This window comes from Sturnira hondurensis, unplaced genomic scaffold (assembly GCF_014824575.4).
Source record: "Sturnira hondurensis isolate 20B ecotype Veracruz unplaced genomic scaffold, ASM1482457v3 Scaffold0018728, whole genome shotgun sequence".
Lineage (NCBI taxonomy): Eukaryota > Metazoa > Chordata > Mammalia > Chiroptera > Phyllostomidae > Sturnira > Sturnira hondurensis.
This window is the reverse complement of record NW_028091359.1, coordinates 18,759,123-18,774,537: the sequence shown is the minus strand read 5'-3', so window position 1 is coordinate 18,774,537 and position 15,415 is coordinate 18,759,123. Positions and strand designations below refer to the sequence as shown.

The window sequence follows — 15,415 nt, the reverse complement described above, 5'->3', positions numbered from 1 at the left end:
AGGGAAAAATAAGTTACTTACTTGCCTGCCGTCTTGTCCCACATTTGTTTGACCTCTTACGACAGTTCGAATATTGTCATCCAGTCTCCTAACAAATAAGTTGAAGGATACAAATCATTAAAATAATCCCTATACTAGATGGACCAAAAGAAAAAAGTCAGTAACTAATCCAGCAACTTCTGCAGGTTGTACCTACTTGTCCAGAACACAACAAGCTTGCACGGTATAAGGAAGACAGGGGCCCTGGACCCAGGTGGAGCAGGAACGGGAGTGTAAGAAGCCAAGCCCAGCATAGACTGACACATGCATCATCTCCGTTTTTTTAAAAAAGGGCTATTTTCACTTAATATTGGGAACTGTCCAAAAGGATCCATGTAACTTTTAGTATTTTTCCTGGAGTAAACCAAAAACAAGAAAGTTGCTGAAACTTTATGGAAAGAAGCCAGGGAATTCAAATTACCCCACATAAATTCCTTCCTCAGTAACTTCCTCTGGAACCTTAAAGGGGATAAGGAGCCAGGGTAATGTATGAAATCAGTGCTTTGCCTCCTGGGCGCCAGTTGTGCAACCTGCGTGGGAGACAGACCTGAGGCCTCCAGTTCCTTTGTCCTGAGGCTCAACAGGGCCATTTAATGATGGTGCCTCACTCAGGGAAATTTATTTTAGTCAACTCCCTTTTCATGTGAAGAGTCCATTGGAGGTATGGAGGCAGAAAGTGGGAAATTATTGGCTCACAAGCGATTTCTGGGTCATCAGAGAATTTCCATTATCTGGGCAAACCCTGGACAACTTCGTGGTCCACTTCAATGATGAACAGGTTTCTTTGCACTTCCTAAGGCACCCAATTGAACAAAACATTAATGAAAGAGGTTTTTACGAAAAAAAAAATCCAAAGGTTGAAAGGGAAAAAAACTATCTCCTGGATTAATAAAGTCTTCTCCTCATCAAAAGATTTAAAGAATCTATTTTTAACGCCATAAACCATTATGGTAATAATTAAAATGAATAAACAAACTGAGTATCTACTATGTGTCGAAACTGGAGATTCAGATGTGGACAAACCAAAATAAGGCTACTGGGGAATGAGGACACCTGATGACCATCCCAGACAACCACATCCTAGGTTAGTTAATCAAGACATTTAATCCTGGGCCACCATCGCCCATGCCAACCAGCAAATCTCACCTCATTGGTAGCTGGTATGTGGCCAAGGTATACACATATAAGCCACTGGAATTTTAAAAAATGTAAATCTAGGGAAATAAAGTCATTAAATCTATAGTAAAAATGCTTTTGCTTCCTTTTATAATCAACTGTTTTGAACAGCCTGTTACAGCTTCCTTCCCTATTTATAAATAATTGAGGACTGATCACAAGGCTTGTATAAAAACCCAGATTTAAAAGAATTATTTATTCCTGACTGGGGTAGCTCAGTGGATTGAGTTCGGGCCTACGAAGCAAAGGGTCACTTGTTTGATTCCCAATCAGGGCACATGCCTGGGTTGCAGGCCATGTCCCCAGTAGGGGGCGTGCAAGAGGCAATCACACATTGATGTCTCTTGCCCTCTCTTTCTCCTTTCCTTCCTTTCTCTCTAAAAATAAAATAAATAAAATCTTTTTAAAAAAAAAAGATTTTATTTACTTATTTATTTTTCTCTCTTAAAAATCCCATTTATTTACTGTATTTTTAAAGAGAGGGAAGGGAAGGAGAAAGACAGGGAGAGAAACATCGATGGGAGAGAGAAAAACTGGGATCGGTTGCCTCTTGCACATGCCCCATCCATGGACGCAATCCGCAACCCAGGCACATACCCTGACCAAGAAATGAACCCGTGACCTTTCCCTTTGTGGGATGATGCCCAACCAACTGAGCCACACCAGTCAGGGCAAGAATTATTTTTTAAATTACCACCTACAGCAAACCTGACATTTCAGTGTTCTCACAGACAAGTGTGATCTAGAATGTGATTAACTAAATTAACAACATGCTTATCATTATTAATAATCATATAGTGTCACTTACCTTATTTTCAGTCTAATCTTGTTCACAACTTCGTCTATGTTCGCCAGAGACTACAATAAAGAAGGAAAGTGACAACTATTATTTCACTTCCTGGAATTCCTCTTTCACAGAGAAATGATGAGCTTTAATGGCTATTTATGACATCTCAGAAAATTTAATCATAGAATATGATCCAATATTTACTACTTTTTTAAAATATAGCAGTAGGTGGCAACTACTGCAAAAATCCAACCTGATATCTATTTTTTGTAAGTAAAGTTTTATTGGAACACAGCCATACCCATTCATTTATCTGTTCTCTACACTGGCTTTGAGGCAAGTTGAGTAATTTCAACAGAGATGGACTGGTCCACAACTCCTAACATATTTACTATCTGGTCCCTTATAGAAAGTTTGCCTGAACCCTGGTATATATAATCATTAAAAAGTCATACAACAAATATAGCAATGGGAATGAATGAATTTACATACAACAACACAGATAAACCTTACTAACGTAATGTTGCATGCAACACAAAGATACTGTAGGGTATCATTCATACAGTCCAAAAATGAGTGAAACTATCCTCTCGTGTTGGAATCCAGGATGGTGGTTATCTTTCGGAGAGATAAAGAGATGTTTTATTTCCTGATCTGGGTGGTGGTTACGTGGTTGAATTCATTTTGTGAAAATTCATCAAGCTGTACATTTAAGATCTGTACACTCCTCAACATTATGTTATCCTTAAATAAATAAATAAATAATCTTCTGTGTACAGGTCCACTAGGAAAAAAGTCTGGAAAGATAAATACTTGTATTCTATACTAGTAGCTAGAATCTATGAAATTAGTAGCAGTAGTTGTAATCTATGAAAAGGAACAATTTTGCCCTGGCTGGTGTGGCTCAGGGGATTGAGTACCGGTCTGCAAACCAAAAGGTCGCCAGTTTGATTCCCAGTCAGCGCTTATGCCTGCGTTGTGGCCCAGGTCCCCAGTGGGGTGCACACAAGGCAACCACACACTGATATTTCTTTCCTTCTCTTTCTTAAAAATAAATAATTGAATCTTTTCTTAAAAAAGGAAGAATTTCAATTTTTTCTTCTTTTTGCTTGAATATTTTCTAATTGCTTTATATTGACCATGCATTGCTATTGTAAATATAATAAAGCTATTTCTGTTTTGAAGACAATGACTCTAAAAACAAATGGACTATTTTCCAACTTCAGCATTAAAAAAATGTGAGGAAATGGTGCCCCCTAATGGAATACAGATGGTACAATTTTATCGTACCATTTTTTTCTTTTTTAAAAATTTATAATTATTTTATTGAGTATGCCATTGCAGTTGTCCTCTTTCCCTCCCTTCATTCCCCTCCACCCTGCACACCCTCCCACCCACATCCCTTTAGTTCATGTCCATGTGTCATAAGTTCTTTAGCTTCTACATTTCCCACACCACTCTTGCCCTCCCCCTGTCTATTTTCTCCCCACCGACTATGCTATTCTCTGTACCTTCTCCCCACTTCCCTGTTGCTAACCCTCCATGTGATCTCCATTTCTGTGACTCTGCTCCTGACCCGTTTGCTTAGTTTGCTTTTGTTTTAGTTGTGCTTGTTAATAACTGAGTTGCTATCCTTTCACTGTTCATATTTTTTATCTTCTTTTTCTTAGATAAGTCCCTTTAACATTTCGTATAATAAGGGCTTGGTGATGATGAACTCCTTGAACCTGACCTTATCTGAGAAGCACTTTATCTGTCCTTCCATTCTAAATTAAAGCTTTGCTGGATAGAACAATCTTGGATGTAGGTCCTTGCCTTTCATGACTTGGAATACTTCTTTCCAGCCCTTTCTTGCCTGTAAGGTCTCTTTTGAGAAATCTGCTGACACTCTGATGGAAACTCCTTTGTAGGTGACTGTCCCCTTATCTCTTGCTGCTTCTAGAATTTGCTCCTTCATTTTAATCTTGGCTAATGTAATTATGATGTGCCTTGGTGTGTTTCTCCTTGGGTCCACCTTCTTTGGGATTCTCTGAGCTTCCTAGACTTGCTGGAAGTCTATTTCCTTGCCCAGTTTGAGGAAGTTCTCCTTTATTATTTGTTCAAATAACTTTTCCACTTGTTGCTCTTCCTCTCCCCCTTCTGTACCCCTATAATTTGGATGTTGGAATGTTTAAAGATGTCCTGGAGGTTCCTAAGCCTCTCATTTTTTTGAATTCTTGTTTCTTCCTTCTTTTCTGTTTGGTTGTTTCTTTCTTCCCTCTGGTCCACTCGATTGATTTTAGTCCCAGTTTTCTTTCCGTCACTATTGGTTCCCTGTGCATTTTCCTTCATTTGACTTAGTGTAGCCTTCATTTGTTCATCTAATTTGTGAGCAAAAACAACCTGTTCTGTGAGCATCCTGATCACCAGTGTTTCGAACTGTGCATCTGATAGGTTGGCTATCTCTTGGTTGCTTAGAAGTGTTGGCTCTGGGGCTTCGATTTGTTCTGTTTGAGCCATAATTTTTTGTCAGGTGGCACCTGTTACATATGAGGGGCGGAGCCTTAGGTGTTCACCAGGATGGGGCAACCCACATTGCTGACTTGTGACTATATGTAGGGGCAGGGACAGAGAGGGAACAATGGTGCTTGCTCCACTCTCTCTTGGGTTTCAGTCCCTTCTGCCGCTTCCCACAAGCCAATTGGGCCCTTTTGGTGCTGGTTCCCAGGTGGGTGGGCTTGTGTATGTTCTAGGACCCTGTGGGTCTCTCCAACAAACTTTCCTGCGAGGCTGGGAGTCTCTCCCAGCACCTTTTCAATGGATGCTTTTAGGCTTTATTTCCCAGCGCTGGGGCCCTGGGTGGCATGGTCTGTCTCGCTGCCGGTTTTTGCCTAGTTTATCTGTGCGCAAACATGTGACCGTGGTCAGCCCTGCGCTGCCTGTGCTCCCGGGTCTGGCTGCCACTGCCTTTTCCTGCCATGGCCCCTCTCCTCTGGCCGCCAATTCCACCCCTCTTACCGGTCTGGTTACAAGGTTGTCAGACTTCCGTACAGTTCATTTTTCTGTCTGTTCTGGTTGTGTTTCTGTTTCTAAATCTTTGTTGTCCTGAATTATGGTTGTGCGAGGAGACACAGTGTTTCCACCTATGCCTCCATCTTGGCCGAAGTCCTATAGTGCCATTTTCACTTGAGTTTTTAAAATGTCATTTTATAAGTCCTCTTTACTCTGCAAACAGATATATTATCTGAAAAAGAACTGGGGGTGATGTAAGAGCTGTGCTTATAAAATGCTACCAGCAGCCTGCACTGGCAGAAGCCTAGGAACCTACCCGCAGCAGGCCTGCTAAGGAAATCAGGTCACAAGTGTCTGTGACGTCAGATGGGGCCACTGGCATCTCGTCTAGTGTTCTGACAAAGCCAATGGTTATTCAGAATTCTCAGAAATCCGAGAACAGACGGAGGTAAAGCTAAACCTCGCAAAAGAGAAGTTATTTTAATTGAGGAATCCTCTGCCACGTCTGCCATTTTAAAACATCTCTGTGGTAACAGGACCTGAGTTGTCTGAGGACCGGGCTTTGGCAAATCTCTGTCACTAACGAACTTGCTGTGCATCTAGAGGGCAAGTCGTCTAACCTCTCTGAGTTTTTATTTCCTCATATGCAAAACAGGCATATCTCTACTGGAACCCATTTCTTTTTAAAAAATAAATTTAGGCACTTAAAGAAAAACTATTTCAAAAATGTCAGTATTTGGGGAATTAGAATAAAGGGTAGCCATGAACTCTTTATACTATTCTTGCATCTTTTCTAAAAATGGGAAGTTATATCAAAAGTAAACACTGTAATCTATTTTACTTATTGATTTTTAAGAAAAAGAGAGAGAGAGGGAGGAAGAGAGAGGGAGGGAGGGAGGAACGGGGGGAAGTAGGAAGAGAGAGGGAAGGAAGGAGGGAGAGAGGAAGAGAAACATCACTTCATTGTTCCACTTATGTATACATTCACTGGTTGATTCTTGTATGTGCCCTGACCGGGGATTAAACCCACAACTTTGGTGCATGGGGACAATGTTCTAACCAACTGAGCTAACCAGCAAGGCCTGTAATCTATTTCAAACCAGTAAAACACATGCATGACCAAAAATTCAAATGGAAAAGCACAGACAGTGAAAAGCAAGGCTTCCTCTCCCCAGTCCTGCGTGTCCACCTCCCAGTCCTCCTCCCGGGAGGCAATGGCTCTGGGCCAGTTTCTTTTGCACATCCTCAGAGATGTCTATGTATTTAAAGTACATCCACAACTTATATCCCCTTCTTTATATAAATGCACGTTGTCCTGCACCATGCTTTTTCCACTCAATAATTTAACTTGAAGGTCATTCCACATTGGTAAATATTGATTTTTGGTGGTACAGTAACCATTCCTTAAATTTAATGCTCCTTAGACATGAAGGTCTTGCTTGCATCATAACAATTTTCTCAAAAGAATAATTCAAAGTATATTATGGCTTCAGGTGTTCAACCGCATTTAAGAAACCAAACACCTGGGAATGATCTAAATGGCCATCAACAGAGAAGTTAAATACATTAGGCTACATATATTCAATGGCCTTTTTGCCACCACCAAAAGACACTGGGTTGGCAGGCTCTGACATACCAAATGTCACTCATGATAACATGCTCATTAACGGAAAACACTTAAAAATATCAAGTACCCCATGAGTAAAGATTTTAAAAGACCAGAGAAAATATTCTAAAATTACAATGCTTGACTGCATGTTTGGTGGACCCTTGGTGACCACTTGCTCTTTATCTTCCAGATTTTTAAAATTTACCTATTGATTTTTGGGGGGCGGGGCTGGGGGTCAAGAAAAAGAGAGAGAAACATCAATTTGTTATTTCACTTATTTACCCATTCATTGGTTGCTTCTTGTATATGCCCTGACCAGGGATCAAACCCACAACGATAGCATATTGGGACAAAGCTCTAAGAAGTGAACTACCTGGCCAGAGTTATAGTCCAGATTTTCTACTGGAGAAGCAAAAGGGAACAGGTGCTAACATTTAATGTGGCTCTGTTATGCAATACTCATCCAGACATTTTACAAAAATCATTTCCCTTAATCCTCTCCAACACACTCTTTCACTCTAAAAGGACAGATGCTTTTCCCAAGATCATGGATGCTGTATTCGGTTGAGGTCTGCCTGACTCCTAGGTCTCTGCTCTTTTTCACTCTACCATGCTACCTCAATACAAGGGTTGTTGACCTAGTTCTTCTGCACCCCAATACACCTGAGGACTACGACACACTCCCTGCTATCGGCTCAGTGCCTCGCCATGGCAGTGATGCTCACTGGGAAAACGCCCCACAGGAATCCAGATTGGCTACCCTGGGCGGAGGCGATACAGCTCCTCCGTGAGATTCACTCATCTAGCTCTGTTGGAATGTGGTTGTTCAGTGTTAATTCAATCACTTAATACTGTCTTAACTATTGAAAAGTATTTTCTGATTCTAATGGCAATTCTTGTTGATTACAGGAAATACATAAAATCACCCTCATCCCCAGCAGAGTATAACCACCATTAGCATTTTGGTATATTACCTTCTACTTTTCCTTCTATGCAAACACTATATGGCTTTTAAAAAATTAAACTGATATGATAAGTAATTTGGCATCTTATTTTTTTCCTTAAAATGTAGATACAGAGCATTTGGGGGGGTCACTAAAATTTCTGTATAAAAATTATGACTCTTTTTTCAAAGTTCTTTATATTGGTGTTTACTTTTAAAATTTCATCTAGTTTCCTCAATCAAACCCCTAATAAAAACATGACAACGATTATCTCCAGTTTTCCACCAGGAGACAATGAACCCGGCTACTCTTCAGAACCACCCAGGGAGCCATGTTACACCCAGAAACCAGAGTTCCGCACACCTGGACCTGGCCAGTCAGAAACATCCGGGGATCCGTTCCAGGCCACAGTCCTGCCTCCAGGCAATGCCCCCCCCACACACATGTGCATGTGCGCAGTAGTTACCACTCAACAGAAACACATATATACCCTCCTCCTTGGAGAGCACTAAATTTATTCTTGATATACTGACATCTCCTTTAAATACTCTAAACTCATAATTCACAAGTATTTACTGCAGGTCCATGAGGTACATAGATGGGTTTTGCCAAGATATAGCAATAACTGAAAGAAATTATAAACCATGCCCCTACTTTCTATCACCTTTCCTTAAGATCCATGGGAATCTGGGTTGGAAGGTGAGCTGCTAAGTGTAAACCTGGGATTGGGGAAATAAAGGTAACTCTGAGTCGTAAACTCTCGGCATCACGTAAGAAACTCCACCACACGTTTTCACGCACATGGGGGCAATAGTAAAACAGGGCATAGAGCTACATCGCAGAACAAGCAATGTCTTGTGCTGCCTTTAGTAGTTTAAAGACAAACGCACATAGAAACCTACCAGTAAGGTGTGAGAGCTGGTGGTTTCCCATATAACTTTCAAATAGAACGCTTACTTTTGTTTGGGTGGGTCAGCAATCTTGACAGGGAGTAATAAATGAAATCTTTTCATGATTAAAACTATCTTTATATCAGTTGTTCCCAGATTTCTATGTCCAGCTAATTCTCAGAATTCCTTTTTCTTAGAACAGGGTAAGCTCTAAAGGCTATCTGTGAAATCTCATGAAAGGCAATCAATCACACAGCAGGATGCCACGCTTTCCCACTTTATTTTAAAAAATGAACATGTCCATTAGAAAAAGCTCAAAAGAATCTATACCAAGACAGTCATAACCATGGGGATTATGAGCTTCAGATTCAAATACTATCCGACTATTTCCTTCTACCTGGATGGCCCAAATATGTTCAAACTGAGCTCACCTGTACACCCTTACTCATAGCCTACTTACCACTGAAACCTGTTTTTCCTCCTTACTCCGAATGTAGGGAGGGGTGCCAACAACCACTCTGCCTGCCAGACCAGAAATCAAAGTTCAAAGTCCTTCCTTTGGCCTATAGTGCACAGCTTCAATGTCATTTCCTGGTGGAAGCCTTTTTGGATCCCTCAGACCGAGTAAGGCCTTGTGTGCTCGCCTTTCACAGGACTCGGCATGTTTGTTTCATGGCAATGCTGTCACATTTCAGCGGAGCATTCTTTGTCTCTGTGCCTCATTACTCGCATCATAAAACAGGCATGTGAACAAAGTGGAGAATTTATTGTTGTTAAGTGTTTACAATGGTGCCTGGTGCATAGTAAGCATACAATAAATATAAACTATCATTATAGTTGTACTAGAAGTTCGAACTCCCCTGAGAGCAAGTAACAAATAATTAATAGTGATACAAATAAGTCACTGAAAGTCATAGTAATTTACTTATAACTTTAAAGGTGTAATCATTATCTATTAAGGGAGACTGGAAACTCTATACTGGAAAGGGGCGTATTTGTCTTGTTCACCCCTCTAGCAGCAGGTTTCTTACAGAGGTAGGCAGAGGAGGTCATTTATGTTGAGTAAATGAGAGAATTTTAGGTTCCACGACCTCAGAATTCTGTGTCTTCTGCCTCCTCAACAGCTCTCAGGTCTTGTTCTCTCCATCCCAGTCTCCATTCAGGCTCTCAATGACCCTCCTGAGGGATCTTGCAACTGGCCTGCTAACTGGTCTTCCTGTCCCAGTTCGGCTTCCCCCCAGTTCACCCTCCACGTTGCCGCCAGATGGAATTTTTGAAATGTGAATGTGATCCAGTCCTCACCCTGACAAGAGTCCTTCAGTAAACACCCACTGCCTGGAGTAACAGCCTCCAGAAGAAGGTGTGTGCATCTTTAAGGGGTCTGCAATAATACCCATTATGGTGTGAGAAGAAAATATTAAGACCGCTATTTTCATTCTTTATTTATATAGCAAACAGTACTAAAACCTAGTGTATTTAAGATTGGTGCTAGGATATGTGTGTAATATTTTGAGGGCACAGGCTTAAGATGCAGCCCAGTAAAAACCAGTTGTATAGAAAATATTTAAGGGCACAATTTCTGATAATATGCTCACTCCACAAAGAATTTCACTCTAACACAGTAACAGTATACGGTATTAGCTCCTCCACCCCCACCCCCACCCCCCCAATGGTTACAAATGAAGTCCCGTTCGAATCACTCCTTGTTCATCCAGGCCACTTGGATTATATAGCATAACACACCAATCATAACCACATGAAGAGCCAGAAGCCACTGAAACTACTCACTTGCTCTGTGGGGAACAGGGTATTGATATACTCCACAGCATTGAAATCTGCTCGATCCAGAGGATCTTGGCTTGGAAACACCTATATAAAGATAGATTAGAAATAACTGTCATATTCCTATCTTGTTTCATGTGCTATTTCTTTCCTGGCTGGTGTAGCTCAGTGGACTGAGCATGGGCTGCGAACTAAAGGGGTTACTGGTTCTGTTCCCAGTCAGGGCACATGCCTGGGTTGTAGATCAGGTCCCCAGGGGCCACGTGAGAGGGAACCATACTTTGATGTTTCTCCATCTCTCCCTCCCTCCCTTCCCTTTTCTCTGAAAATAAATTAAATCTTTTTTTTAAAAAGTCTTGCTAACAGACCTATGCACTGTGTCTCAATGAGCTCTCAGAAACAAAATTCACTATGCACTGAAGCAATGTTTACGTTTAGATCAGTGTCAGGGAATGAAGGGCTGGTGGTCAGGAGCTGTCTCTAACAGATAAAGGAACGCTGCCCCCTGAGAAGTGTAGCAAACCCCCTTCCACTGCAACTTGAACAAGGTGGATTAAAGAAGCAGTCAAGAGAGACGCTGGGTAGTGGATTTCGCCAGCTTGATGTTGTGATTCTGGTTCGCAAATTCTTTTCTGATGTCTGCTTATTAGATAACCCTGTGCTAGAGCTCAGTCTTAATGGTAAAAATGTGCTCTTCTAAAGTCCCTGTCAAACAATAACTGACTATATGACTTGTTCCTTCGACTAGAGCCCACTAGGTCCAAAGAGCAAATGCTTTTTCTGGCAAATGGAGGTGAGTGGGGAGCAGTGTTCCCTGAGAACAAAAACCTTTGCCCAATGGGTTGGCATCCTTAGGATGTGCCAAGTGAGCTCTGTATTGGAAATCCAACCACTCCCAGAAAAACACACATCCAAAAATCTATAAATGGGACCATGCGAATAAATGGCTTAGTACAGTGGCAGACCCACAGTAAGTGTTAATGTTCCATAAATATTAACTATTAGTATCTAAATTATACAAGTAACATTAAGTAACAGTAGTAATGCTTTACTTTGAATGTGGTATAACCCCCTTTTCTTAAATCATAACCCTGCCAATTCTTCGAAGAGAGATCTTCTCCCTTTATCAGGAGCAATACCCTCTACAAGGGTCTAAATCGATGATTTTCAACTTTTTCATGTCATGACACACATAAACCAATTACTAAAATTCTGCAGCACACCAAAAAATATATATTTTGCCAATCTGACAAAAAGTAGGTATAGTTTTGACTCATTTGCACTGGACAGTTATTTTTGTGTTGGCTGATGTCATTTTTTTAATTCGAAAATTTAAGGAAAAAGAGATCAGTGTCCCTGACCAAACAGTCAGGTATTACATGTTTTAAAAATTCTTGTCGCACACCAATGGAAAAATCACTGGTCTAAGTTACTATTTCTAATATTATTACTCTTTCAATAAACTGGAAAAGAGAATTTAGTCAACTACAGAGTCGCTGCAGGGAAAGGCAGCCTCCTCGGAACATTCTTCATCCTAACCTAAACTAATCAACAGCAGACATTCTCAACCATCTAAGTGTGGTCAAGGGGTCCTCGTCCAACCTTTTCTCTCCTCAGCTCTGCGATCCGCTTCGGAAATTAAGTTACACCCTCCCCTCAATACGGAGTCATGCACAAGGAACTAGAATGAGAATCTCGAGCAGCAGCACACCAGCCTGGTAAATAAATGAACAGCTCTAAAACCGCGCCCCCCCAAAATCTGAGGTTGCAACCCACGAGGTTCCACCTTCCAGGTTCAGCGCAGCTTCTACGCCCAAACGCACCAGGATGCTCCACCCTCCAAAGACAATCAAGGCCTAATAAAGGCTCTCTCCCTTCCCTCGGTTCAGAAACCCCTTCCCCCTCACCACCTCACCCCCACACAGTGCCTAGCTCCCAAGCCCCAGTCCAAACACCGCTTCTGCCCAGCAGCACCCAAGGTCCCACCCCCAGAGCTGCCCTCCGCACTCTCCGCACTCTCCTCCCCTCAGGGGGCGGAACGCTCACCTGCTCTATAGCGAGCTGCACGTCGGGCGTGAGCTGCAGCACGGCTTCCAGCTCCTCCACGAACTCTAGTTCCTCTTCCTCCATCATCCCGTTGTGCAGCTCCCTCAGGATGCACACTCCAGCCCGGAGTCGGGCCTCCTGAAGTCACCCAAGCCCAGGAGAGCAACTCTCCGGCTGCAGCGCTCAAGCAAGCCCAAGCTCTGTCAGCTTGCCGGAAGCTTCCGGAAGCCAGGCACTTCCGGGATCCGGGGCATTCTGGGATAGCGGAGGACTGACCTCCGAGTGCCCGGAGGCAATTATGTTGGGTCCCTGGAGTCTTCCGGGACAGCCCAGTAGTCGGCGTCCTCTATCTGACCCTTCAGCATTCCTTAAAATGGGGGGACCCTCATCACCTCGCCGAAGGGCCATGACACTGGGGAGGGCCTGGCCGTCCCTGCAGGACTCCCCAGTGAGAGGGAGCCCCAGCACCGTTGCGACCGACCGACAGCAACCCTCACGGGCCCGGCGGCGAAGCCGGCGATCCTTCAGCTCCCAGAACCCCCTTGGTCAGTGGCAGTAGGTGTCCCCCTGCCATCGGGGGAGAAATGATCCCAGCTGGTAAGTGGCGATGTTGCCAAAGACAAATGTAGGATGAAACAGCGTCCACTTTCGGAGTTCAGTTCCCCTTGTGTCAAGCCTCTAGGCAGAGATTTCTAGGGGTGTCCGCAGCTTCCTCCTTGGGGTAGGGATGGGGAGGGGGAGATCCGGCCCGGCGCTGGGGAAACGTTTACTTTCTGAGACTCTGAATACCTGGAGTTTAAATCCCATTCCACAACTGATTAGCAGTGTAAGTAGTCTTGAACAAATTACTCCACCTGCATCCCCTGCAATGATATGATGAGAGTTAGATATAAAAAGCACTATGCAAATTTAAGCTCGTAATACAGGTAATATTAGGGTGTCTCTTTCTTATACACCACAAAGAAGAAGACACCAGATCACCCTGTGGAACCACTTTTTCTCCAGACACTTAAAACAGCAAGGAAATTGCAGCCCAAGGTAGAGCTGTTTTGCCAGTTAAACGTGAAACTCCATGATGGAAGAGTCCCTGGCCCCTCTGAGCCTTTTTAGAAATTTTTTTATTTTATCAAAGTTATAGTAAAGAAAAGATAGAAGCAACATAATTTCTAACAATAAAGGAAGACTTAAAATATAAATCAGCAATAAAATAGAATACTATTGATTCATAAAATCATAGCTTTTAAAAATTCTTTAATGATGTTGAAAAATGTGCATAAAATATTTCAGAAAGCAAAATGCATAGCATGGTCCCAGTTTATGTGTCTGTGTATTCTGTGCCTATAAAAATGATAGCAAAGAAATAGTACTCTCCTGCAGGTGATGGGATGTCTGTTCTTTGTACATTTTCCCAAAATGTCTACAATGAGTCTGTAGTACTTTTATAAATAGGATTCCTTTTTAAAATATATATATAAAAAAGGAAAAGGTAGCCCTGGCTGGTGCAGCTTAGTGGATTGAGCGTGGGCCTGCGAACCAAACAACCGTGGTTCGATTCCCAGTCAGGGCACATGCCTGGGTTGCAGGCTAGTTCCCAGCAGGGGACTCACGAGAGGCAACCATACATTGATATTTCTCTCCTTCTCTCCTTCCCTTCCTCTCTAAAAAAAGGAAAAGGTAACAATATCTACTTGTCTTGGATTGTTTTTCATTTTTTACATTAAGAAATAATTTACATGCAGTACAGTTGACCCATTTAATTTATAATGATGTGATTTTTGATAGCTATGTATAGTTATGTAGCCACCATCACTATCAAGTCCTAGGACAGTTCCATCATCCCCGCCTCAATTCCCTCATGCCTCACTGCACCCCCTGGCAACCACTGGCCTGATTTCTGTCCCAACAGTTTGACTTTTCAAGAATGTCATGTACCCTGGCTGGCGTAGCTCAGTGGATTGAGCACAGGCCTATGAACCAGAGGATCTCAGTTCGATTCCCAGTCAGGGCACATGCCTGGGTTGCAGGCCAGTTCCCAGCAGGGGACTCATGAAAGGCAACCATACATTGATATTTCTCTCCCTTTCTCCTTCCCTTCCCCTCTAAAGATAAATAAATATATTTTTAAAAAAGAATGTCATGTAAATGGAAACATACATATGCCACCTTTTCAGTCTGGTTTCTTTCACTTAGCATAATGCATTTGTGTTTCATCCATGCTATTGCATGTATCAGTCATTCATTTCTTCTTGCTGAGTGGCATTCCACTATATGGATATACCACAATTTGCTCATTCATTCCCTGGTTGAAGGATATTAGGGTTGTTTCCAGTTTTGAGCAATGATAAATAAAGCTGCTATAAACATTCATGTGCAGGTTTTTGTGTGCATAAGTTTTTATTTCACTCAGGTAAATACCTAGAAGTGGGATTGCTGGATTCTGTGAGGAGTCTGTGTATAATTTTATAAGAAACCGGTAAACATTTCCCCAAGTGGCTGTATCGTTTTTTGCATTGCTACCAGCAATGCATCAGAGTTCTGGTTGTTCACAGAGCTTACGTTTAATGATCATAATAACAACTAACATTTCATAGCCCTTACTCCATGCCAGGCACCATGCTCAGCATGCATTGTCTCTTAATCTGCATGGTGATTCTGTTGTTGGTAGTTATTATCACTATCCCTGTGAATAGATGAGAAAATGGAGATGTAGTTAAAAATGGAACGAAAACCTTATCCATTTACTGAATGAGTGAATGAATGTTCCTGCTGGTGCTAGGCACTGGGCTAGGTGCTGGGAAATGATCAATCAACAGAGCAGACCAAGGGCCTGCCTCCATGGAGCTATATCCATGTATGAAAAGGGTATTCATACAAGTAAACACATAATGGTGATAGATCTCATGAGAGACAAGTAAAGCATATCTCGAGAAACTACAGTGATAGAGTGTTCTGACTGGTCAGGAAAGGCTTCTCTGAGGAAGTGGTTTTTAAGCAGAAGGAAAGGGTGGAGGTGGGCAGTAGAGGATGACATGTGAAAGGAATGGAATATGCAAAAACCGTGAAGATGGAAGAAGTTGGCCAGGGTGACAGGACTTTGAAAGCCAAGGGAAAAGAGCTACAGGAAGAGGCTGGAGAAACAGGCAGTGCCAGA

The 15,415-nt window shown here is 42.3% G+C and overlaps 1 protein-coding gene across 1 annotated transcript in view; it reads right to left on the bottom strand.

Annotated features, from left to right (window-relative positions):
• VPS53 (VPS53 subunit of GARP complex) overlaps positions 1-12,470 on the bottom strand; it is a 140,313-nt gene extending 127,843 nt beyond the window's left edge. Inside the window, exons 1-4 of the mRNA XM_037069757.1 lie at positions 12,265-12,470; positions 10,225-10,305; positions 2,024-2,073; positions 22-88 (exon numbers count right to left, since the gene is read on the bottom strand). Coding sequence (XP_036925652.1) covers positions 22-88; positions 2,024-2,073; positions 10,225-10,305; positions 12,265-12,351 — 285 coding nt within the window. The 5' untranslated portion in view covers positions 12,352-12,470. The remainder of the gene's footprint in view (positions 1-21; positions 89-2,023; positions 2,074-10,224; positions 10,306-12,264) is intronic.
• Between the last annotated feature and the right edge of the window lie 2,945 nt (positions 12,471-15,415).